Below are 23664 nucleotides of genomic sequence, written 5' to 3' on the forward strand. Positions count from 1 at the left end.
AACATGTCTTTTTTTTGTTTTTTAAATAATCAGCTTGTTTCCATTATTATGGCAATCATACATACTATACAACATTTTGCAATTTGAGAGAATAGGTGGCGAAGTATTTTTCTTTTTTTTTTTAAACTGAATAATAAAGTATTTGGGCTAGAAGATAGCAAACTCTGGGTTTGAAGGAACAAAGGAATAGGCAAACACAAAGAATTTCTTGGAGTGACTACATACATGTTACATATTTTATAGTCTGGGTTAAGATCTCTGACAAAGAAATATAATTTATAAATTTATAAATATAAAAAGGGGCTCCAAATTTCACACTGAACAGAGGAAAAACAAATCACCCCACCTGGGTGAGTTTGTATACCATTACTAATTCACTAAGTAAATCTGAGGGGTTACTTTGCTCCTGCCAAGTTCACAAAATTGACTAACACTGACAAGGCTAATATGAAGCCAACTCTCCTATGCTGTTGATGGTTAAAGAGGTCAGTCTCAAAAATATCTGTCAAGAACCATAAACATTTTCAAATGCCTATTCCAATAAAACTGGCTTAAGGGACGTGGAGGTAGCTCAGTGACAGGGTTAACCTAGAATGAATGAGAACCTGGGTTGAAAATCCAATATTGCAAAGAAACAAACAAATTACACACACACACACACACACACACACACACACACACAAAACAAAACCCAAATCAAAAACCAGTCCCAGAAAATAATGCAGAAGGCCATGATGCTGTGCACAGGCTCTGAGGGCAGAGAGGCCACAGGCCAGCAGCAGTCCTAGGGATGGTAGAGTGTACTGGATGACATTCAGAGTATAGGGCCTGACTTAAGAGAAGCAGGACCAGGCAGGCCTGTTCGCTAGGACTGGGAGCCTTTGCTCAGCTGTCCAGTACAGACAGATAATTCTGGGAAGCAAGGACAGGGTTGGGGTGGAGGTTCTTACCACGTAGAGAGTGACGGATTAAAGCAGTATGCTTTCCCATCAGATAGGTTCATCACCGGGATTCCATGCTGTGTCAGCAAGATCTGTGACACCGTCATATCACTTCCTGGGGGACACCACAGGCATGAGTTCTGGTGTGTTCTGATCAGCAAATGTTTGCATCAAAGGAGAAATCTGAACCCTGGCTCCCATAATCCCAGCAATAAGTCCTTTAATGCTGACTTGGAAAAAAGGGGAAGGCTGCTTGTGGTGCTCTGTGTGAGCCATTTCACTAACATTCAATGGAATCTTTATCACCTCTTAGGTGCCCATTTAATCTTCTGCCCAAAAAGCCTGTCTCCCTGCTGTGTGTATCCCCTGACTCACTGGGAGCCCTGGGCTGGATCCTGAGCCTGGTTTTCTATCTAGGTTGAAGTGGCCCATGTGCATCAGACTAGGACTCAGTCCCCAAGGGAGGAGGGGTCCGCAGGGGTTACCTGCCAAGATGGAGTGTAGAGACTCTTCTTTCACCACAACCACCTGCCTGTGAACATCCCTAAGAGGGAGACAGGGAACAACTTACTTTCCACCTGAGATAAACACACTGAAGTGTGTCTCAGTCACTCAGGCACCCTGGTCCCTGCACACACACCCACAGCCCTCCATCCAGTGGTCCCAGGCAGCAGAGCCACTAGGTTGCCCCCAATGCCCATACCCACTCTAGGAAAAGCCAGCTACTAAAGCCATATCAGGAGTGGGCCACCTTTACCACTTGGATCCCACTGCTGATGAATCCACCTAAGGATCCTGGCACATGCCATTAGGCAGTGTAGTTTGTCATGTGGTCTGCTCCTATAAAAATGTCAGCGGAGCAGGATAGCTCATTTCCCCTTGTATAGCCTCCTTAATCCTTAAGCCACAGGGGCAGCCAACACAAGCAGTGCTGCTGACTTCTCAGAGCATCCTCCTGGGCCTGATGTCTGCCTTCTCTGCTGTGTTCCCTACCCCTGCAGTGAGGTGGGACCTGCATAGTCCTGTCTTGTCCTACTTGGAAACCACCCCACCCTGTGCCTGCCTCTCACCAGACAGACAGTGTAGCTGCAGCAGTGAGCGCCATGACATAGGAACCTGTGCAGTGCAAAGTAGAGATCGGGGACGGCAGGAGGATGGGAGGGAGCAGGCGGCGACCACAAGTGGAAAACACCGACAGCGTCCTCTTTTCACAGGCGACACACACCACATCACTGTGAAGGTAGAGAGGGGGCAGATGTCATAGGGACCAGGTGCCGCAGGTGCTGCAGCAGAGGCAACAACACGGTTGATGCAGAGCCATCCCTCTACCTATTTCTGACATAGCTTTCTGCTGAGTAGATGTAGCCAGAGGGGGAGGCCAGAAAAGGATATGCAAGGACTAGGATGGGGTGGTGACAGCAAGGCAGACAGAGCCTACCTGAGAATTCATAAGAGATCTCTATCCTACTCCTGCCCACATGGCTATATGTACTTTTCTGAGCTGACAAGGGGTGCAAGGGCTTTGGAGTGCCAGTGCTGCACATGATGGTCACCAGGAATCATGCCTCACTCACCAGATGAGGCCACAGAAGGTCCATGTGACAGTCTCCTGGCTAGCACAAGCCAAAGAAGTTCAGACAAGGTCTCTTCTGAGGCAGGCTGGGAGAGTGTGGGGAACTGGTACAAGCCTCCACAAAGGATGCTAGCTGTGCACTCAGAGGGCTGTTATGGTTGAGCTTGGAGAGGCATGACACTCTCAGCAAGGAATACTTTGGAGAACATATTTCTGGACACTGTCCAACGCCTCCCTTGAGTGACTACCAGGCTCTTTAGGTAAGCCCAGCACAAGCAGGCTTCTGCCTTCCCAGCAAGGGATCTCTGAGGCTCAGTCATAGGTGCAAAGAAGCTAGAACTCAGACCCCAAGAAGCAGGAGCAGGTGTGTAGCCAGCAAGGTCCTGGCCATAGCAGACCATCCAAAGTTTTCCTCCAGGAATTTAGTCCTGCTCAGTCAGGGCCTGTGGTCTACATGGGAGAGGTACCCCTTTTTTCCAGTAGGCCCAGAGCAAGAAGGTTGGCTAAGAAAAGAGCTCTACCAACTTCTTCTTAAAGAGACATGTTACTGGTCTCTGAAAAGGGAGAAGCAAGTTGAGGATCTTTTGTTACAAAATGTCTACCTTGAAAGTATGAATCTGAGAAAACTTTGAGTAGGACCTGGTAGCAGGAAATTCTCTGTGTTGCTGTGACTGAATTTTATCTGCTCATCTCTGATGGTCAGGGCCTTCCCTGAGCCCTGTAAAGGAAACTGTCATTCTGGGCTGTAGCAGTAGGGAGCAGGTCTGCAGGCTGAGCCTGAGTGGGTAGTATTATACAGGAGGAGAGGCCCCCCAGTCACCTGGCAGGCCCCACTCATAGCTGCTGTGTCACTATGGGGGGTGGCTGTGCTGACATCTTTGGTCTCCAACTGAGGCAGGCCATCTGCCTTGGGATTGGGGATAGAGAGTGAGAGCTCTTGATAGCACCCAACAAACAGGTACTTGGGATTAGGAGCTCTATGTGCTTAATTTGAAAGAGAATTTCAGGGAGAAACACAATGATGTGGCTCTTCAAGGTTTAACAATATGAAATCACCCAAGGCCTATGAGAATTCTGACCTAAGAGCTAAGGCCAATGTTTGCAGACCTGTGTGAAAGCATCTACATGCGACCCTACAATAGAGAACTAAAGGTCTAATTGAAGTGACTGTATCTGAATGATCATCCTTAGAAAGTCCTGGTAAGAGTAGCTTCCTAACTGGGGCCCTATTCCTGGCAGGCACCTGAAGAAAACATCAGTTCTATTTCCAGATGGAGCACAGGAAAAGACAGAACTCATACTCAATGCCAGAAGCCCATGGAAAGACACTGATTGAATTAAGATCCTTCCCCAAAGTACAGAAACTGGGTAGGGCGGGGCTAGGGACTTAAAAGGTAGTCATGAAATCCTGTCCTGACTAACTTGTATGAAAATCTGGGTCCAGTGAAGGAACCCATCCAGGTCAGCAAAAGCCAGGCAAACTTCAGCTTGGAACTTGAGACTTTGAGAATCTAGCTAGACAAGAAAATGAGACCGCCAGATTCAAAGCCTGGCCTGGGTGACTCCCAAAGACTCGGGTTCCCCATCTATAACATGGGAATAATTACAATGACTTCAGTGATGTTGTAGGGACTGAGATGAGAAATGCCCATGACTGGCCTGGACTAAGGCCCAATGTGAGCCTTTGTGGAAGCAGTCCTCCCTCAGGCTAAACTCTAGGATAGTAGAAGTGCCACCTAACACAGTTCATGATGTCTACTCCACGACAAGCCAGGCTCCTGCCTGCCCTTACCAGCTGCCAGCAGCAGTGAGGATCCGGCTAGTGAGCACTGTCTCCCATTCCTTTCCTTCCCGGTTGCACTTCAGTCGGCTCAGTTTCACACCCCCCACAGCTGTTACTTCATTCTCCACCTCAATGTACATGGAGGGGTCAGAGCTCACCTGGATGAAGGAAAGCAAACACACATCTTTTCAGGTGACAGCAGGCCCACTCAGATTATCTGTTCACAAGACAGGTGAGATGCTCAGGGGCTTTGCAGCCCTGGGATGTGAAGTAGGGGGAAGACACAGAGTGACAGACTAGTAGATTGGCCAACAAAAGAGGGCAACATTTTGTGGGGGGATGTGTGGGAAACAGGACAGGGCAGGAGGGCTACTATGTCATTTCACAGGGGAGTGACTTCTGGAGAACATGCTGTAAGTAAGGATTGTAGCCAGCCAGAGACAGAGGTGGAAGTGAGACTTGGCTTTCTAGCCTCCTACTTGAAGGATCTTTGGAGACTGCATTATTTAGTAAGAAGAAAGCCATGGAGAAAAGTCTAGAAAACCTCAAGGTTCTCTCTGGCAGTGAGTCTCTGCTCATTCTGAGACTCTGCTGGTGGGAAAGTCCCCAGCATAGCATGCATGGGAAGTGCTTACTTCAGTCCCTGGTACCAAATGGGTTCAGCTTTGTATGTCTGGAGAGCTAACCAATTGTTCTGTGTGGTCACACTAGCAGGTGTAGCTGGAGCAGACGGAGGGCTCACCAGGAGCCCTATCCCCTTTATAGACACACAGAAAGCAAGAATAGCCTCAAGTGGCACTCAAAAGTGAAGATACTCAAGGAAGGGTTACTTTGGGAGGGAAGTTTTGAGTTGCACCCCGCTTCTATTCACATCAGCAACAAGAACTGCATGGGTCCTACTCCTATCCTTTGGTTCCACCTATTTCATTCCTCTGTATTATGGCCCACAAAGGACCTATGGCTGGGAAGGGCTGATGCCTGCCTTTCATTGCCCTATGAAGTCTAGCCTGGGCCTGGAGTAGTATGCAGTTGCAGTCAGTGGTAAAGAACCCATAGATAGGATTCAAGAATGTTGCCTGAGGACTTGAAAGTGTGTACAGAGGTCACATATGCAAAGCTGCCAAGGAGGGAGAAGCCTGGACACTGTTGCAGGGTATAAGGGATTATCTGTTGTAGATATGTGTGTGAATAAGCTCATGGTTACAAGCTTCTGAGAGCTCTATCAGCTCTGATGATAACCCTGTTCCAAGCATTGAGAAGCAGACAGGTCAATGGAACTGTCAGGAGACCGACCAATGACCACACAGTTCATAGGCACTAAGACTGAGGCTGCCAGGTCTAAGGATGGAGATGCAAGAGAGGAGATCTTCAAGACTTTTGGGGACACCCAAAAGTCTTGAAGGGGCTGGTCATCCAGAAGAAGTGATAGTAAGGGCAACTGAGCAGTTGGGACTTCAAGGGCAAACCACAGAGAAAAAGAGTCATAAGGGTGGGGAGAGAAGCAGCTACTAGAAATCTGGCCAAGATTTGGTAAGTACCCTGATCAACTATGACTTCCTCCAGAAGGGAATGGATAGCCACTGCAAATCAGTCCCCAAGGCACTGAAAAGATAAGAGTTTAGACTGGAAAGAGGAAATATATGTGCATGCCTGTAAGGGAGTTAGTGAAGGGTCCCAGCACTCACCTGGAGGGTGAATGCTCTCTGGGGGCCTGGAATTGGCAGCTTCAGCGCAAGTGCTGGTGTAGTCAGACACATGGCATCCTTCTCTGCAGTCAGGGCAGCTGGAGACTAGAAGAGCCAGAATCATCCTTGAGCCCCACCCCAACAACACAGGGGAAGCATTAGGTAAAAGTAAGTCACCCAAAAGTGAGCCTGGGCAGTTCCACCTACTGTGAGGGAGAAAGCACAAGGGGATGTTATTAGTACCCTCACCTCACAGATAATGGAGCTGACACCAGGGAACTTGCTAAAGGGTTCTGGCAGGACTGAAAGGAGGGTCTGAGGTAGTGTGGCCTCCACATTATATTCCACGGTGTCTATATCTAAACCAAATGGTTCCCAAGGCATCCCATATTGACAAGGTGCATCACAGCAAGTAAGGACTTCCAGTGCAGAGTCCAGGGAGGTAAGTGGGAGCAGGCAAGATGAACCTCAGGCCTCACCTGGACAGACAGAGACATAGGCAGGAGACGGGAGTCCTTCCGAGGACGCCCTTTCTTCTTCTTTTCCACTGTCTCTACCTCAAGCTCAAGTTTTCGCTTGGATAATGAGGAAGGCTTGGCCAAGGGAACCTTTTCATCACTGTCACTGCTGCTCTCCAGGAGGTCCCGGGGCCTTAGATCTTTCACAAGATTCTGTTCTTTCAACCTGCACAAATAGACACCATGACTTTCTCCATACAACTATTAATTTTATAATTTGTTTAAAAATCCATATTCTTCCCAAAATATTGGTTAAAAAAAGTAGAGAGGACGTCTAGTTTCCACTTCAACATGCAAATAGCTTGGAAACTGACACTCCCATCCTCACAATAAGAAGAAAGTTGAAAAACTAAAACGTAATTACTCTTCTTAGATCCATCAGAAAAATGGAGGTCAAAGGAGAAAGAAAGTGCCACCCAGAAAACTCTGAAGATGGATAGAAAACTGTAGAGATGGATAAAGACAGAAGACACAGCAGACCTGAACTAGACCTGAACTATGCTTGCAGACATACTTTCAAGATAACAGTACTGTTGCTGGAGGCTGGACAAGATTGAGAGTTGAAACTCCTGGTTAGGAGGGTAGCCATGCGTTCATTATTTTTACTTTCAGATACCCTTCCAGGTTCTCAGTGTGAAGATTCAGGATGGAGAAAATTCTGTGTTCTTTTTGGGTTTGGGGATGGTGGGTTGTCATTTTGAAACACGACTAGACCATTCAGTTCTCTATAACCAAATCTTGCCCTCAAGTGAAACTACTTTACCAGAGCCTATCTCACCTGGAGGAAGGGCACGCAATTAAAAAACTCCAGCCCCCTCTAGTTTCTGCCCTCTTCCAGCTCTATAGGCTAAGGAATTCTTTTGAAAGAATATAGTAAGACCCAGAGATTCATACTAAAGCCCAGAGATTCTGGGCCAACACAACATAAAAGGGGTTTCTCCTCCCCAATGCCTCGCCATCACATCAGCAAGGCTTCCGAATAATAACAATAAATTGCAACTGAGAAAGCTGAACTCACACCAACCCTCTCCAACTCTTTTTTTTAATGTGGTACAGGGGTTTGAACCCAGTGATGCTCTACCACTAATTCCCATCCCTTTTTACTTTTTATCTTGAGATGGGGTCTTGCCAGGCTGGGAACTGGTGATCTTCCTGCCTCATTTCCTTAAGTGGCTGGGATTACTTGCATATGCCTGCTTCATAGATTCTATTTAAGGAGTTTCTAGGGAAACCTAAAGACAACAGACAAAACAAGGTCACTGGAAGCTTCTGACACCTACAGTTACAAGAAGTAGACAACAGCCTACTCCTAGCCAGATAAACAAAGCCTCATAAATGCCTGTATACCTCATTTCCAATTATCCAATACAATTTGCCTAGCTTTCAATGGAAAAATTACGAGGTATGATAAAAGGCAAAAGAAACAACCAAGAAACCAAAATCACAACCAAAAAAACCCAAGAAGCAAAAGTAAACAACAAAATAAGAAACAAAAACATACAGAGTGCTGAAACACAAGACATAGAAATATACATAGTGTACAGCAGAATTAGATTTGCAGAAATTTTGGAATTATCATACCAAGATTTTAAATAACTGATCAATATGCTAAGGGCTCCAATGGAAAAAACTGAAGAGATGGGAAGTATCAGAGAGAATTTAATAATAATAATAATGATAATAAAAAAAGCTAAGAATATGAAGAACAAGAACAGCAAACATCTTCTCCAAATCAATGAAAGATACCAAAGCACTGATATGGAAAGCTCAGAGAACACATACAAGGTATATTTCAAATATCTATACTTAGGCATGACACACTCAAACTGTAGAAAACCACAGACAGATAATTTAGAAGACAGGAGGAAAAGAACCACCCTATAAGACCAAAGGATAAAATTACATTGTACTTCCCATTCAAGAAAACCCACTAAGCCACATGCAGTGATGAACATCTGTAGTCCCAGCTACTTCAGAGGCTAAGTTAGAAGGATCACTTAAGCTCAGAAGTTGGGGCTAGAATCTGTGAAACAAAGCAAGATCCTCTCTAAGACAGACAGACAAACACACCAGGCTAGAAATCTGTATACAGTGAAATCAAGCTTCAGAAGTGAAGAAGATACAGACTTTCTCAGACAAAAACAAACACCTAAGGGAATTTGTTAGCAGACCTGCCATGCAAAAAAAAGTTAGTTCTTGAAAGAGAAGGAAAATGATGTAGCTCAGAAACTTATCTGTTAGAAGAAAGAAAAACTGTTAAGAGAATGAATAAATGAAGATAAAATTTTACTTTTCTATTCTCAACTTATCTAAGAGACAACTTTTTGTTCAAACTAATAATAGCAAGAATGTACTGGGGATGATTACGATTTATACATAAGTGAAGTAAGTAATAAACTTATAAGGCACAGAAAGAAGATATTTGGAATATTTTAAGATGCCTGTACTATCCATGAAAGTGGGCATTGATTGGTTGTAAATATTCATTGTAAACACCATGGCAAGTGCCAGTGAGTTTTAAAAAGAAGTAATGCTGAGTGGAGAGAAAGTGGTATTATATAAAATACTCAATTAGAACCAGAAAATGGGGGGAGGATAAAAAATAAAGGACAAATCTGATGAATACCAACAGTTACACACATGGTAGATACTAATCCAGCTATATCAATAAACACTTCAAATATGCATGCTATAAATAAACCAATTAGAAAAAAAAAGTATGAAAAAAATGTTTTAAAAAGATGGGTATATATTAAAATTTTTTCTAAGATATATATGTATATACATAAAACACACACATGCACACAAACATTTTTTTACTTTGCTATATTGTCCCAATTTGGCCTTAAATTTGTAAACATCCTGTTCAGTCTCTTGAGTAGCTGGGATTAAAGGCATATTCCACTACACCTGATTTTCTAAGATATATTTTTAACCACAGATTAAAAGTGAGAAGGGACAGGGCATGCTTGACATGCACAAGGACCTGGGTGCAATCAGTGGGAAAGCACATGCTTGACATGCACAAGGACCTGGGTACAATCTAAAGCACCAGGAAAAAAAAAAAAAAAAAAAAAAAGTAAAGGAATTCCAACTATATGACATTCTAAAAAAGACAAAACTATGGAGATAGTAAAAAGAATCTGCAGTTGCTAGGGGTTAAGGGGTAGGAGGGATAAATAGTTGAAGGATGGAATTTTGAGGGCAGTAAAACTTTTCTGTAAGGTACCATAAGGGTGGATATATGTCATTATACAGTTGTCAAAACCCATAAAATGTACACCACCAAAAGTGAACCCTAATGTAATCTGTGGACTCAGTGATAATAAAGTGTCCCACATTAGATGTTAAGGGAGGGAGGTTTTGCATTTAAAAAAGGGGGCATATGGGAACTCTAATTTCTGCTCAATTTTGTTCCAAAACTAGAATTGCTCTAAAAAAGTCTATTTAAAAAACAAAAACAAGTAAAGGGATAGAGAAAGATATGCTAATTTAACATTAATCTAAAAAAGTTATATTAATTTCAGACCAAGTAGGTGTCAGGACAAGAAAAGTTAGCAGGATAAAGAGAAGCATTACACAATGATAAAGAGGTCAATTCTCCACGGAGACATAACAATCCTTAATACACATATGCCTAACAACAGAATGTCAAAATATATGTGCCAAAACTAATAGTCTGCAAGGAGAAATATATGAATCATAGTTGGGAGTTTTCAACACCCCTCTAAGGAAAACAGATCTAGCAGAAAAAAAAAAAAAAAAAAAAAACAACAATGTAGGAGGTTGAATCCAGGGGCACTCTTATCACCCTTTTGTCATTTTGACACAGTTGCCTACTCTGCCCTTGCCCTTGTAACTCTCCTGACTCAGCTTCCCGAGCAGCTGCCGTGTGCCACGGTGTCCAAATCATTTAGACTTAATTGACAATTTTAAAAAACTTTTTTTTCAACAATAGCAGAATATACATTCTTCTCAAGCTCACATGGAACTGTCATCAAACTACACCATATTCTAGGCCATAAGGCACACTCTATTCTCAGACCACAATGAAATTAAACCAGAGATCAATAACTAAAAAGATAACTGGAAAATTCCCAAATACTTAGAGATCAAACAGTATAATTCCAAATAACGTATGGGCAAAGAAAAAAAGTCTCGAGAGAAAAATATTTTGAATAAATGAAAATGAAAACAACTTGCTAAAATTTGTGGCACAGACTAAAAGCAATGCTTATGGGAAATTTATGGTACTGAATATATATATATTAGAAAAAATCTGAAGTCAATAATTTAAACTTTACCATTCATAAAAAAGAAAAGCAAAACAACAAGCTTAAAGTAAGCAGAAGAAATTAAAATAAAAATTAGGGCAGAAATCAATGAAATTGATAACAAAAACAACAAAGGGGGGAAATCAATGAATGAAAAAGCTTGTTTTTTTTTAAATATCAGTAAAATTGTTAAGCTTATAGCCAGCTTAATCAAGAAAAAAGGAGAAGACACAAATTACTTATCTCAGAAATGAAGAAAAGGCTCTCACTACTGATCCCATGGACACAAACATCCTAAGAGAATAAAATTCCTCTTCTTTTGAACACTTTTATTCCCACATATTTGAATACTTAGATGAAGTATACCAATTCCTTGAAAGAAATAATCTACCAACACTTACACAAGGAAGATACAGATCATTTGAATGTCTTTATTTATTAATGAAACTGAGTCAACACTTAATAACCTTCCAAGAAAGCATCAGGCCTAGATAGTTTTACTGGTGATTTCCCTCAATCATTGAAGGAACAAATTATATCAATTCTCTACAATCTGTTATAGAAGATAGAAGCAGAGGAAATAATCCTTAATTACTATGAGGCTATCATTATCCTAATATTCTAATCCCAGATAAATAAAATACAAAAAAAAAAAAACAAACAAACAAACAAACAAAAAAAAACCTCTTATAAATTGACATCTCTCATGAAAAACAGAGGCAAGACCCCTAAAGCTCAGGAAATAATGCCAAGCATTAACAAATGGGATGGCAGCAAATTAAAAAGTGTCTGCACAGCAAAGGAAACAATTAGGAATGTGAAGAAAGAACTTACAGAATGGGAAAAAATCTTTTGCTAGCTACTGTGACAGAAGATCAATATCTAGAATATACAAATAACTCAAAAAACATTACACCAAAAGCCCAAATAACCCTAATAAATGGATAATGAATTAAACAGACACTTTTCATACAAATGGTCAACACATATATGAAATAATGTTCAACATCATTAGCATTTAGGGAAATACAAATAAAAACTACACTGAGATTTCATCTCACACCAGTCAGAATGGCAGTTGTCAAGGATACAAATAATAATAAATGCTGGAGAGGATGTGGAGAAAAAGGAACACTTTTACACTGTTGGTGGGACTGTATATTAGTACAACCACTATGGAAATCAGTATGGAGGTTCCTCAAAAGACCAAGCATGGAACTACCATATGACTCAGTCATATACCACACCTCAGTATTTATCCTAAAGAAATGAAGTCATCATATTATGCATATCCATGTTTATAGCAGCACAATTCACAATAGGCAAATTAGGGAACTAGCCTAGTGTCCCTCAATGGATGAATGGATTAAAAAAAAAAAAAAAAAGGTATATACACAATGGAGTTTTACTCAGCCATAAAGAAAATAAAATTATGTTACTTTCAGGAAAAAGAATGGAACTAGAGACAATTATGTTAAGCAAAATAAGTCAAACTCCAAAAGTCAAGGGTTGTATGTTTTCTCTCACATGAGGAAGCTAGTGAGGGAAAGGAAAAGAAAGATGGTGGCAAATCTCATGAAAATCAAAGGAATATAGAGGAAAAGGACCAAGTGGTGGAAGATGGGTAGGAATGGGGGAAGTTTTGGGGAGTGATATTGGCCAAATTATATTGTTACATTGTATAGACTTAACAACATGGGCAACTAAATGACCTGTGGGTGTAGTTTAATGTTCTGGAAACTCCTATTAGTGCTTTCCAAAACACATTTTTAAAAAAGCTTAGAGTTTGTATAACAACACATTTGTAAGGTACCACAATAATGTCAAATCAAGGCCAAACTACCATGTAAATTTCTAAATGACCCGATCATTTCCTGTCATTTCAGCGCTAGCCTAGGAAGGTCATTTTTGGCCCTGCCCCAGCTTATGGTGCTTCCCTCTCCATGGTTGGGACCTCTGTGAGAACCCTAGAGAGTGTCCCATACCCTTTTCAGGCCTCCTGAGGCCAGTGGCCTATTGGGAACTACATCACCTCGGTCTGTGAGTGGGCTTGTACCTGGAAGGATCAGGCAGTGAATCTACAGTCATTGTTCCCTAGATGCACACATCTGCTGGGCAAGAACACAGGTGGCCAGGGCTGCCCTACTTGTGAATGGGTCTCATTCTAGGTTTCTGTCTGCTAAGGTCAACTTGTCCTACCCTAGGGCCCTCTGTCTCTCCCTGACAGGGTTACAAGGCAGGTTGGAGTAGAGGATCCACAGGTTCACCCAAGAATGCCACTCTGAACCTGGGAGGCTAGTATTTGGCTCCCAATCTTATCTCAGGCTCTTGGCTAAGAGTGCCAGTTAGGTTTGCTGGGGCCTCATTGCTTAGGCACAATGAGGTACAACAAAAGAGCAACCATGGCAGATTGCTCACTGTCAGGTGCCTATCAACTGCCATTTGCCTGCCTCTTGCCTGTCCATCGCCTGACTTAAACCTATCCATCACCCACCGCATGAGGTTCACCTCCCAATCGTCCGACAACAGTCAGCCAACTGATCACCAACTGCCAGTGGAGCACTAGTTGCCTGTTGCCTGGAAGTTCACTGTTACAGTACCTGCAGGTTTGATTACACGTGGCTGCCGCCATTTTGAGACGACAGCCAGGCCCCATAGGACCCGTGGCCAGACTGACTGAGCCCCCTCTCCAGGATCCCTCAGCCCGACCTGTCACTCGCTGCCTCTGGGGCCCTCACACTGACTGACTGCTCCCTGCCGCCAGGACCCCCAGACCAACTGACTGCGCCCTATCACCAGGACCCCCGACCAACTGATTGCACCCGGCCTCCAGGATCCCACAACCACAAACACACCGGACCTCCAGGACCCCTGCCTGACCAAATGCACCCCACCTCCAGGACCTCCAGCTGACCATGTCCACACCCTAAGCTGCAGTTCCTCATTTGCCAACATATTTAGACGCCAGAGCAGCCATCTTGGATAATCCTGGAAGCCGTAGCTCCAATCTTTAGGTGGGGCAAATCCCATCCTCAGACGCCTGCTGGAGACTTGAAGCTCATTGTCAGGTACCTCTCATGCATCAGGCTACTAAAATCTCAAAGGTTTCATTACTGTATGACTGTTATACTGCAAATTTTCTTTTTTCTCCTTATTGAAAAATTTTGTTTTTATTTCTTTACTTTTCTTGCTTTCTTTTCCTTTTGTTTACCTGTTCCCTCAGAGTCTCTTTCTCCCTTATGCATGCTAACATCCAATTTATTTTGATTACACTCTCACCCTTTTTATTATCTAGATCTTCTTTCTTTTCTTATCCCATTAACAACTACATTCTACATCCCTCTGCATCCTTTTTGTCCTCCATTAGAAACTGCAGACCTTATTGCAAATCTGTTTGTTTTACTGAAGATAATATTTGAACACATTCTGTTTATTATGACAATATTGTTAATGTCCTCATAGGGGCTATTTGGTCTAGGATTGCATACTATCTGAATAGGGCACTGCTAATATTGATCTCCCCTTAAAGAAAAGGTTTCGGAAACCTATAGGGCCACTATAAGCCTATAGGAGGAAATCTGCAATACCCCAGATCTGCACTGCTAGAGGGGAAGATACATGAACAACATGAAAAAACACGGGAAGAAAATGATCCAAACAAATCTAGATTCTATATTAATAGAATCCAATGACAGTATGGTAGAAGAAATCTCAGAAAGGAACTTCAGATTATACAGGATTAAGATGATTCACGAAGCAAAGGATGAGATAAGAGAGCAAATGCAGGCAATGAATGATCATACCAATAAGCTGAAAGAGCAACTGCAGGAAGCAAAAGATCATTTCAACAAAGAAAGAGAGATTCTCAAAAAAACCCAAACGGAAATCCTTGAAATGAAGGAAACAATAAACCAAATAAAAAACTCAATGGAAAGCATCACCCAAAGACTAGACCACTTGGAAGACAGAACCTCAAACAATGAAGACAAAACATTTAATCTTGAAAATAAAGTTGCCCAAACAGAGAAGATGGTAAGAAATCATGAACAAAATCTCCAAGAACTATGGGATATCATGAAAAGACCAATTTAAGAATTATTGGGATTGAGGAAGGCCAGAGATACAAACCAAAGGAATGAACAACCTATTCAATGAAATAATAGCAGAAAATTTCCCAAACCTGAAGAATGAAATGGAAAAATCAAATACAAGAGGCTTACAGAACACCAAATGCACAAAATCACAACAGATCCACACCAAAGCACATTATAATGAAAATGCCTAACATTCAAAATAAAGATAGGATTTTGAAGGTCACGAGAGAAAAGCATCAGATTACATATAGGGGGGAGACCAATACGGATAGCAGCAGCCTTCTCAACCCAGACTCTAAAAGCTAGAAGGGCCTGGAACAAAATATTTCAAACTCTGAAAGAACATGGTTGCCAACCAAGAATCCTATTCCCAGCAAAACTAACCTTCAGATTTGAAGATGAAATAAAATCCTTCCATGATAAACAAAAGTTAAAAGAATTTACAAATAGAAAGCCTACGCTACAGAATGTTCTCAACAAAATATTCCATGAGGAGGAAATGAAAAACAATAATGTAGGTCACCAAAGGGAGGAATTACCTTAGAGAAAAACCAAAGGAGAAACCAAGCCAACTTAAAAACCAAAAATAAGCCAAATGACTGGGAATACAAATCATATCTCAATAATAACCCTGAACGTTAATGGCCTAAACTCATCAATCAAAAGACATAGACTGGCAGAATGGATTAAAAAGAAAGACCCAACAATATGCTGCCTGCAAGAGACTCATCTCATAGAAAAAGACATCCACAGACTAAAGGTGAAAGGATGGGAAAAAACCTACCATGCACATAGACTCAGTAAAAAAGTGGGGGTTTCCATCCTTTATCAGATAAAGTGGACTTTAAGCCAAAGTTAGTCAGAAGGGATAAAGAAGGACATTTCATATTGCTTAAGGGAACCATAAATCAGGAAGACATAATGATTGTAAATATTTATGTCCCAAACGATGGTGCATCCCTGTACATCAAACAAATCCTTCTCAATTTCAGGAATCACATAGACCACAACACAATAATTCTGGGTGACTTTAACGCACCACTGTCACCACTAGATAGATCTCCCAAACAAAAACCAAACAAAGAAACCATAGAACTCAATAACACAATCAATAACGTAGACTTAATAGACATATATAAAATATTCCATCTATCAACAAGCGATTCACTTTCTTCTTGAAAATAGACCATATGTTATGCCACAAAGCAGCCCTTAGGAAATGCAAAAAAATAGAGATACTGCCTTGTGTTCTGTCAGATCATAATGGACTGAGAGTAGAAATTAATGACAAAATAAAAAACAGAAATTACTCCAACACCTGGAGACTAAATAATATGCTACTGAATGAAATATGGATAAGAGAAAACATCAGGGAGGAGATAAAAAAATTCTTAGAGGTCAATGAGAATGACGATACAACATATCAAAATCTCTGGGACACTATGAAAGGGGTACTAAGAGGAAAATTCATTGCATGGAGTGCATTCAAGAAAAGAATAAAAAGTCAACAACTAAATGACCTAATACTACAGCTCAAAGTCCTAGAAGAAGAAGAACAGAATAACAACAAAAGTAGTAGAAGACAGGAAATAATTAAAATCAGAGCGGAAATCAATGAAATTGAAACAAAAGAAACAATTCAAAAAATTGACAAAACAAAAAGTTGGTTCTTTGAAAAGTAAACAAAATAGACAAACCCTTAGCCACACTAACAAAGAGAAGGAAAGAGAAAACTCAAATTACAAAACTTTGTGATGAAAAAGGAAATATCACGACAGACACCACTGAGATACGTAACATAATGAGAAGCTACTTTGAAAATGTGTATTCCAACAAAATAGAAAGTACCGAAGACATTGACAAATTTCTAGAGACATATGCTCCTCCCAAACTGAACCAGGAGGACATACACAATTTAAACAGATCAATATCAAGCAATGAAATAGAAGAAGCCATCAAAAGTCTATCATCCAAGAAAAGCCCAGGACCAGACGGATTCTCAGCAGAGTTCTACAAGACCTTCAAAGAAGAACTCATTCTGATACTTCTCAAAGTATTCCAGGAAATAGAAAAGGAGGGTACCTACCAAACTCATTCTATGAAGCTAATATCACCCTCATACCCAAACCAGGCAAAGACACATCAAGGAAAGAAAATTTTAGACCAATATCCTTGATGAATATAGATGCAAAGATCCTTAACAAAATATTGGCAAACTGTATCCAAAAATATATTAAGAAAATTGTGTTCTACTTCTAACCACTAAGAGACACAAGGCCCCAAAGGGAAACTTTCACTGATGGGTATGTTTAGGGATTCATCCTAGCTTTTATTAAGAGTCAACCAAACTTAAAATGGGGATCAAACCCAGGGTCTCAGTCATGTTAAGTAAACACTCTACCACTGAGGTATATCCCCAGGCCTCCAACTTTTTCTTAGAATTAAGCATCAAGCATATTCTGTCTTGGAAGCAAGAACTCACTGCCATTATCAAGTGAGAACCAGAGAAAGACAAACTTGATGATTCCTTATTTTACAGTCTGGCAAGAGCTGTATGTATAGCCGAAATGTGTTGAGACCTTGGGGACAGAGCCTATGAGGGATCTACCTAGTGGCATCAGGACCCAAGAAATTCCAGACAAGAAATTGCCCCCAGCATGGGCATGGAGATGCATGCCTGTAATCCCAGCTACTTGGAAAGCTGAGGTAGGAGGATAGCAATATCCCAGTCAGCCTGGGCAAGTTATTAAGACCCTGTCCCAAAATAAAAATAAAAATAAAAAATAAAAAGAATAAAGTAAAAGGGTGGAGATGTAGCTCAGTGGTAAAGTGACTTTGGGGTTCAATCCCCAGAACCATCACCAAAAAAAACCAAAAAAACAAAACAAAACAAAAAAACTCCCAGCAGTCCAATTAAAGGATATCTCCTCGGCTTCTTGGTCAGGATATATACAACCCAAGAGCAAGAGCTAGGAAATGGGAGCACCTGGGCCAGGGCCCAGGGAACTGGACAAGACAAACAGGATTTTTGTTCTCAAAGAACAAAAAATTTTCTATTTATAGCACTTGGCTGTTCTCTCAAGTAGGTAAATAATTTTATTCACTATATTTCCAAAATTGGTTTCAGTATCTTAACTCCTCTAAACAACAGCTCTGCCAGCATGTCCCCTAGGGGACACTCCAGTAAGGTTTACATCCCCCACACCCCCATAATTTGGCTCTACCTTCTCCTTTCTGCAGCACTCTGACCAGTTCTTCAGACTGAATGCTCTGTTCAGTTGACTATAATCTGCTCTTTTGAAATATCCACGGACTTCTTAGTTGTAATGATTATTTTTCTTTTCATACCAATAAATATTCTTGGTTCATTTCCAAATTTGCCTGGCCTTTTTTGATGGCGTGTTATTCTTTTTATCCTTTACTGAGACATATTTCACATATAATAAAATTCATTTTAAAATACCAAATTCAGTAGTTTTTACATATTCATAAGCGTGCAACCATTGCCACAATCTCATTTCAGGGTTCTTTCATAATTCCAAAAAGAAACTCTATGCCTATCATCAATCACTCCCCTACCTCTCCTAGCAATCACTAATCTACTTTCTGTCTTTATAGATTTATTTATACTGGATGTTTCACATAAAAAGAATCATACAATAAGTGGTTCTTTGTTATTGGCCTCACTTAGCTCACTGACTTCAAGGTCTGTCCCTGTTGTGGCACAAGTACGTACTCCATTCTTTTGGACTGATGAATAATATTCTATTGTATGGATATACCACATTATATTAATCTTCAGTTAATGAATATTTGGGTTGCTTCTACTTTTTGATTATTATTATTTTGTCAATGGGCCCTAATTTATTTATTTGTGGTGCCAAGAATTGAACCCAATGCCTTACGCATGCCAAGCAAGCACTCACCACTGAGCCACAATCCCAGCACTACTCTTTTGATTATGTTTGGTAATGATATGAACTCTTCTGTATGCTTTATTGCATTAGCACATTTTCAATTCCCTTGGGTATACACCTATGTGTATGTTGGGTCATGATAACTGTTTAATCATTTGAGGGACTGCTAGACTGTTCCAAATCAGCTTAACAATTTCATATTCCCACCAGCAGTATATGAGAGTTCCAAATTTTCCCTATCCTCCCCAACACTTATTATCTGACAATCTGATCTTATGACTTCAGCTACCATAATGGGTGTGAAGTGATATTTTATTGTATGTTTGTGTGTGTGTGTGTGTGTGTGTGTGTGTGGTTCTGGGGATTGAACTTAGGGTTCTGCACATATTAGGAAGGTGTTCTACCACCCCCAGCCCTTTATTTTATTTAGAGACAGGGTCTTGTTAAGTTGTCCAGGCTGATCTTGAGCTTGTGATCTCAGCCCCTCTGCAGTTTAGATTACAGTTGTGTGCCACCATGCCCACCTAATCACTGTACTTTTGATTTGCATTTCACCCTGATGGCTTATGATGTTGAGTATATTTTTTCTGTGGTTATGGGCTCTTTTTTTTTATTGGCAGTACTAGGGATTGAACCCATGGGTGCTCTACTGCTGAGATACATCCCTAATCCTTTTTATTTTGTCATGGTCTTCCTAAATTGTTGAAGCTGGGCTTGAACTTTCGATCCTCCTGCCTCAGCCTCCGGAATTGCTGGGATTTTAGGTATTTAACACTTGATGGTACATACCTATGGCCATTTCTATATCTTAGGAGAAATTTCTACTTAAATTCTTTGCCTATTTTTTAAAAAAATATTTTTTAGTTGTAGTTGTTGATTGCCCTTTATTTTTTTTTATGTGGTGCTGAGGATTGAACCCAGTATCTTACACATGCTATGTATATGCTCCATCACTGAGCTACAGTCCCAACCCCAATCCTTTGCCCATTTTAAAACTGCTTTATTAGTCTTTATTATTGTTGAATTGTGAGAATTCTTTATTATACTTTGGATCCTGGACCTTAAATAGATGTTATTTCAAATATCCTTGTTCTATGGGTCATCTTTTCACTCTGATCATGCCCTATGAAGCTCAAAAGTTTTTAAATTTGAAAAAGTTTTATAGTTTCAGTTCTCACACTTAGTTCTAAGATTCTTCTAAATTAGTTTTTTATATGCAGAATAGATTACTAATCTTTCAAATCTTTCATGATTTTAAGTGTATTTATAGTCTCCGTCTGACAATTCTATAATCAGAGGTTAAATGAAGTCTAAACCTGTCCCTGACATTTGTGCATAATGTGTTCTTCATATCTTTTGTTACTTTGAATCTTAAATTCATTTAGGTGGTCCTTTATTGGTGGAAATGTTGCAGGGAACAGAAATATCTCTGCTGGGTGGATTTGTATCAAGTACCTATGGATGTGAACTAGATCAGAATTCTTTTTGGGTTCATTTTTTATTGGCACTTCATTTCATGATTGGTGATTCTGGATAATATGGGTAATGTTAACTTGACCCTGAATCCACAAGAGGACAGGCTTGTGGTAACACACTCAAGACTGTTTTCCTAAACTTGAGGACAGTTGAGGCATTCCAGCTTCTTTGTTATGTGTCTGGCTGCCAGTCAGGTTTTCTCTAATGCCCACTTCTCACTGGAGATGTCCTTTTTCAAGAGGCTTGACTTTATGCTGATGATTTAATTCTAACACCTAAATGGCTCAAGTACAACATTCTGTATTGACCAACTGTGGCCACTAAAATTCAAGGCCCTGGAGCTGGGCGCAATGGTACCCGCCTATAATCCCAGTGACTTGGGAGGCTGAGGCAGGATTCCAAGTTTCAGGTCAGCCTCAACAACTTAACAAGGTCCTAAGGAACTTAGTGAGACCCTGTCTCAAAATAAAAGATAAAAAGAAAAGGGATGTAGTTCAGTCGTATAGCACCCCTGGGTTCAACTCCCAGTATAAAAATAAAAAAGTAAGGCCCTTAATCATGAGGTTGGCAGCTCCCAAACCTACAGTGAGCAGTGTGATCCTGCCCACTGCTGTTTTTTTGTTCACTTTTAGATTTTGGCTCCTAGGAGCCAAATGCAGTGGTGCACGCCTCTGATGATATCAGCTACTTGAGAGGTTGAAGTAGGATCACAAGTTTGAGGCCAGGCAACTTAAAAAGACCCTGTCTCAGAATAAAAAATAAACAGGGCTAGAAATGTAGATTAGTGGTAGAGTGCTCCTGGATTCAGTCCCCAGCACCATCAAAAACAGGAAAGAAAAAAAAAAAAAAAAAAAAAAAGGAAAATTTGTTCCTAGATCTAATCCAACACTAATAAAATGTGTACTAGCAGGAAGGTTTTCAGATTCTCCCAAATGCTAGACAGAAAAATTAATAGATAAAATAATCACATTAAATATTTTATACTAGAGCAAGCATGTCATATTACAGAATAGAATAGAAGGTTCCACAACAAATTCATAAAACTTGAAGGAAGGGTCTTCCCATGATGGCCTACAGGGAAAACAAATCCTGCCCAGACAAGTGGTTTTGAGATCATCAGTAAAACCCTAGGGATAGCACACTGTGGCTTTAGTTCCAAAACAAGATGATGCTAAGTGCCCCTCTTAATGAGTGCCTACTTGCTTTGCAGCTGTTGTTAAGAATCTCTGACCAATGTTTCTGCACTTGAGTAATGGTGTGACACAGGCTGGATTGTGTCTGCCCAAGGCTGCCAAGCCCTAGCTGCCTTGTGGTGGGATACAACCCTGAAAGGATGAGTCTTATGGCCCCTGTCCTTATGAGGAAGGTAGCCCAGCCCATATCTAGCTCTCCAACCCCAGAATCACTGGGATGTTCCCTGCTGTGGTGGCTTGGAGGGAAAGCCCTCCTAGGAGGCAGAGAAGCTCAGTGCTAATGGCAGAGGTTGCACACACTTGCTTTAGGTGCCCTGGGAGGATGCTCTCCTGCAACTCCAAGAAATAAAGAACTTTAGCCCACATGTCTTGGCTGCTGTGTACTAGGGAGGGGAAGAGAATGGATAAGTAGCACTCAATCAATATGAGCTCAGAAGCCCAATGAACCTTAAAAAGATCTCATTATGTCATTTTTATCTTGGCTCTCCACCTCTAGTCAGATTCTGAGCCAGAAGTTCATGACTTATACTGTGCAACAATATCAAAGCCTTCCATCTCTCTTATCAATCTCTTTCTCCTCTTCTGGGTAAACTGGGCTCCATTCAAAGGACAATATTACTCTCACAGACTGTGCTGAGCGGCACTTGTGCTTTGCCCTTGCTGTTCTTTTGCCCAGTATCCTCCCCCACAGCTCCTTCTAGCCACCTCCCCACTTTAAGCATCTCTTCTCCTGGGAGCAGGTGGTTCACACCTCTGCCTCTGCAGTTGTGATCCCCTGCAGGAAGTAGGTTGCATGGAAGAAGAGCTGCAACATATTGGCCCCTCCCTGGGCTCTTCAGTTTCCATGTATCCAACACCTACCTTTCAACAGCTGTTGGAGTCACACTTGTCAAGGAAGGAGCACCTGGCGTGGCTTTGGATCGCTCTGTGAATCGGGAGTCAAATGCTTTCATGGGTTCAATCTTGGACGGGGTTGTTAACACGGAGGGTGACAATGCAGCAGTAGTAGAGGTAGCATTCATACTGAGGGGTAAAGAAGATGGGAGATTCATCAAGTGCAATCCTGAAAGGATTTGGAATCTAGGATTTATATTACTTAGAGTGTATGGAAAGGGGCACAAATATCAAACTTCTATAAGCAAAACTTTATTTATTTCTTTAAAAATTTCATGTTAAAATCATGAACTACACATTCACATTTGTCCCTGTTTTGTTCTGCGAGTTGTATGGAGTAGCATAGAGCCCTGTCTCTACAACCTGGACACAGCATATATACCCCAAACCACTCCAATCACTAACCTTTGCTATTTCTACAATGGATTAGATGAGAAAAGTCCTCACTCAGGGTTCTGAAGCCATGGTCTGTTCTTGGCCTTCATCCTTGGCCTAGCCCCTTCCATCCTGAATGGCCCTCCTATTTCTCACTATGACAATGATTTATTCCTTTTTTTTTCCAATATTTTTTTAGTTTTCAATGGTTATTTATTATTTATTTACATGTGGTGCTGAGAATAGAACCCAGTGCCTCACACATGCTCTACTACTGAGTCACAACCCTAGTCCAACAATGACATATTCTTAGCACTCTCCTCCAAGTTTTCACCCCATAGCCCTTGCCTTCTACTTCACAGAGAAAGGAGAGGCCCAGGCATGAGCTTTCCCAGCCTCCTCCCTGCCCAAGCCTATCCCACACTCTTGGGCCCAAAGCCCCTGAGTCTCAAACTGATTCCATGCAGGTAAATACCTCCATCCCTATCTGCCTGGACCCCACACCAGATGCCTGGCAGTAATCCTGGACAGCACTTTCCTCCTATAAGGTCAACCTCTGAAATGTTTCTTAGCTCTGTCACTGTCCTTTCCAGATACCCTTCTTCCCTCGATGCTTTATTTCCTGACTGTCCTTGGTGCATTGTCTGCTCTTCTGATCTATTCTCAGAGTTCCCTAAGAGGAATGACCTTAGTGTTGGATGTGTCTCCATGGTCCCAATGTACAAGCAGAAGGCTACGATAACATAAGACCCCATCGCCAACCAACAAAGAATCACTTCCACAGTTACCAGTCAAGAGTGCTAGGAGGACTGAATTTGGGAATCACTGCTACTGGAACGGTCTTCCTAAAATGCAAGTCCAAACCCTTCTGTTTCTCCACTCAGAAAAACCCAGACTATTTGGTTCAGCACAGGAACCCAGTCTCTCTCCTCTCTTTGCTG

General features: G+C 41.3%; 1 protein-coding gene across 11 annotated transcripts in view; it reads right to left on the minus strand.

Moving 5' to 3' along the window:
- Window positions 1-23664, minus strand: part of HIRA (histone cell cycle regulator) — a 104327-nt gene that overhangs the window by 19576 nt on the left and 61087 nt on the right. For all 11 annotated transcript variants that reach the window (XM_079151979.1, XM_079151978.1, XM_079151982.1 and 8 more), the window contains 7 exons: window positions 22316-22477; window positions 6462-6666; window positions 5983-6087; window positions 4307-4455; window positions 2012-2173; window positions 1427-1485; window positions 951-1056 (listed from right to left, as the gene is read on the minus strand). In XM_079151979.1, coding sequence (XP_079008105.1) covers window positions 951-1056; window positions 1427-1485; window positions 2012-2173; window positions 4307-4455; window positions 5983-6087; window positions 6462-6666; window positions 22316-22477 — 948 coding nt within the window. The remainder of the gene's footprint in view (window positions 1-950; window positions 1057-1426; window positions 1486-2011; window positions 2174-4306; window positions 4456-5982; window positions 6088-6461; window positions 6667-22315; window positions 22478-23664) is intronic.

The sequence above is a fragment of the Sciurus vulgaris genome (assembly GCF_902686455.1).
Source record: "Sciurus vulgaris genome assembly, chromosome: 8".
Lineage (NCBI taxonomy): Eukaryota > Metazoa > Chordata > Mammalia > Rodentia > Sciuridae > Sciurus > Sciurus vulgaris.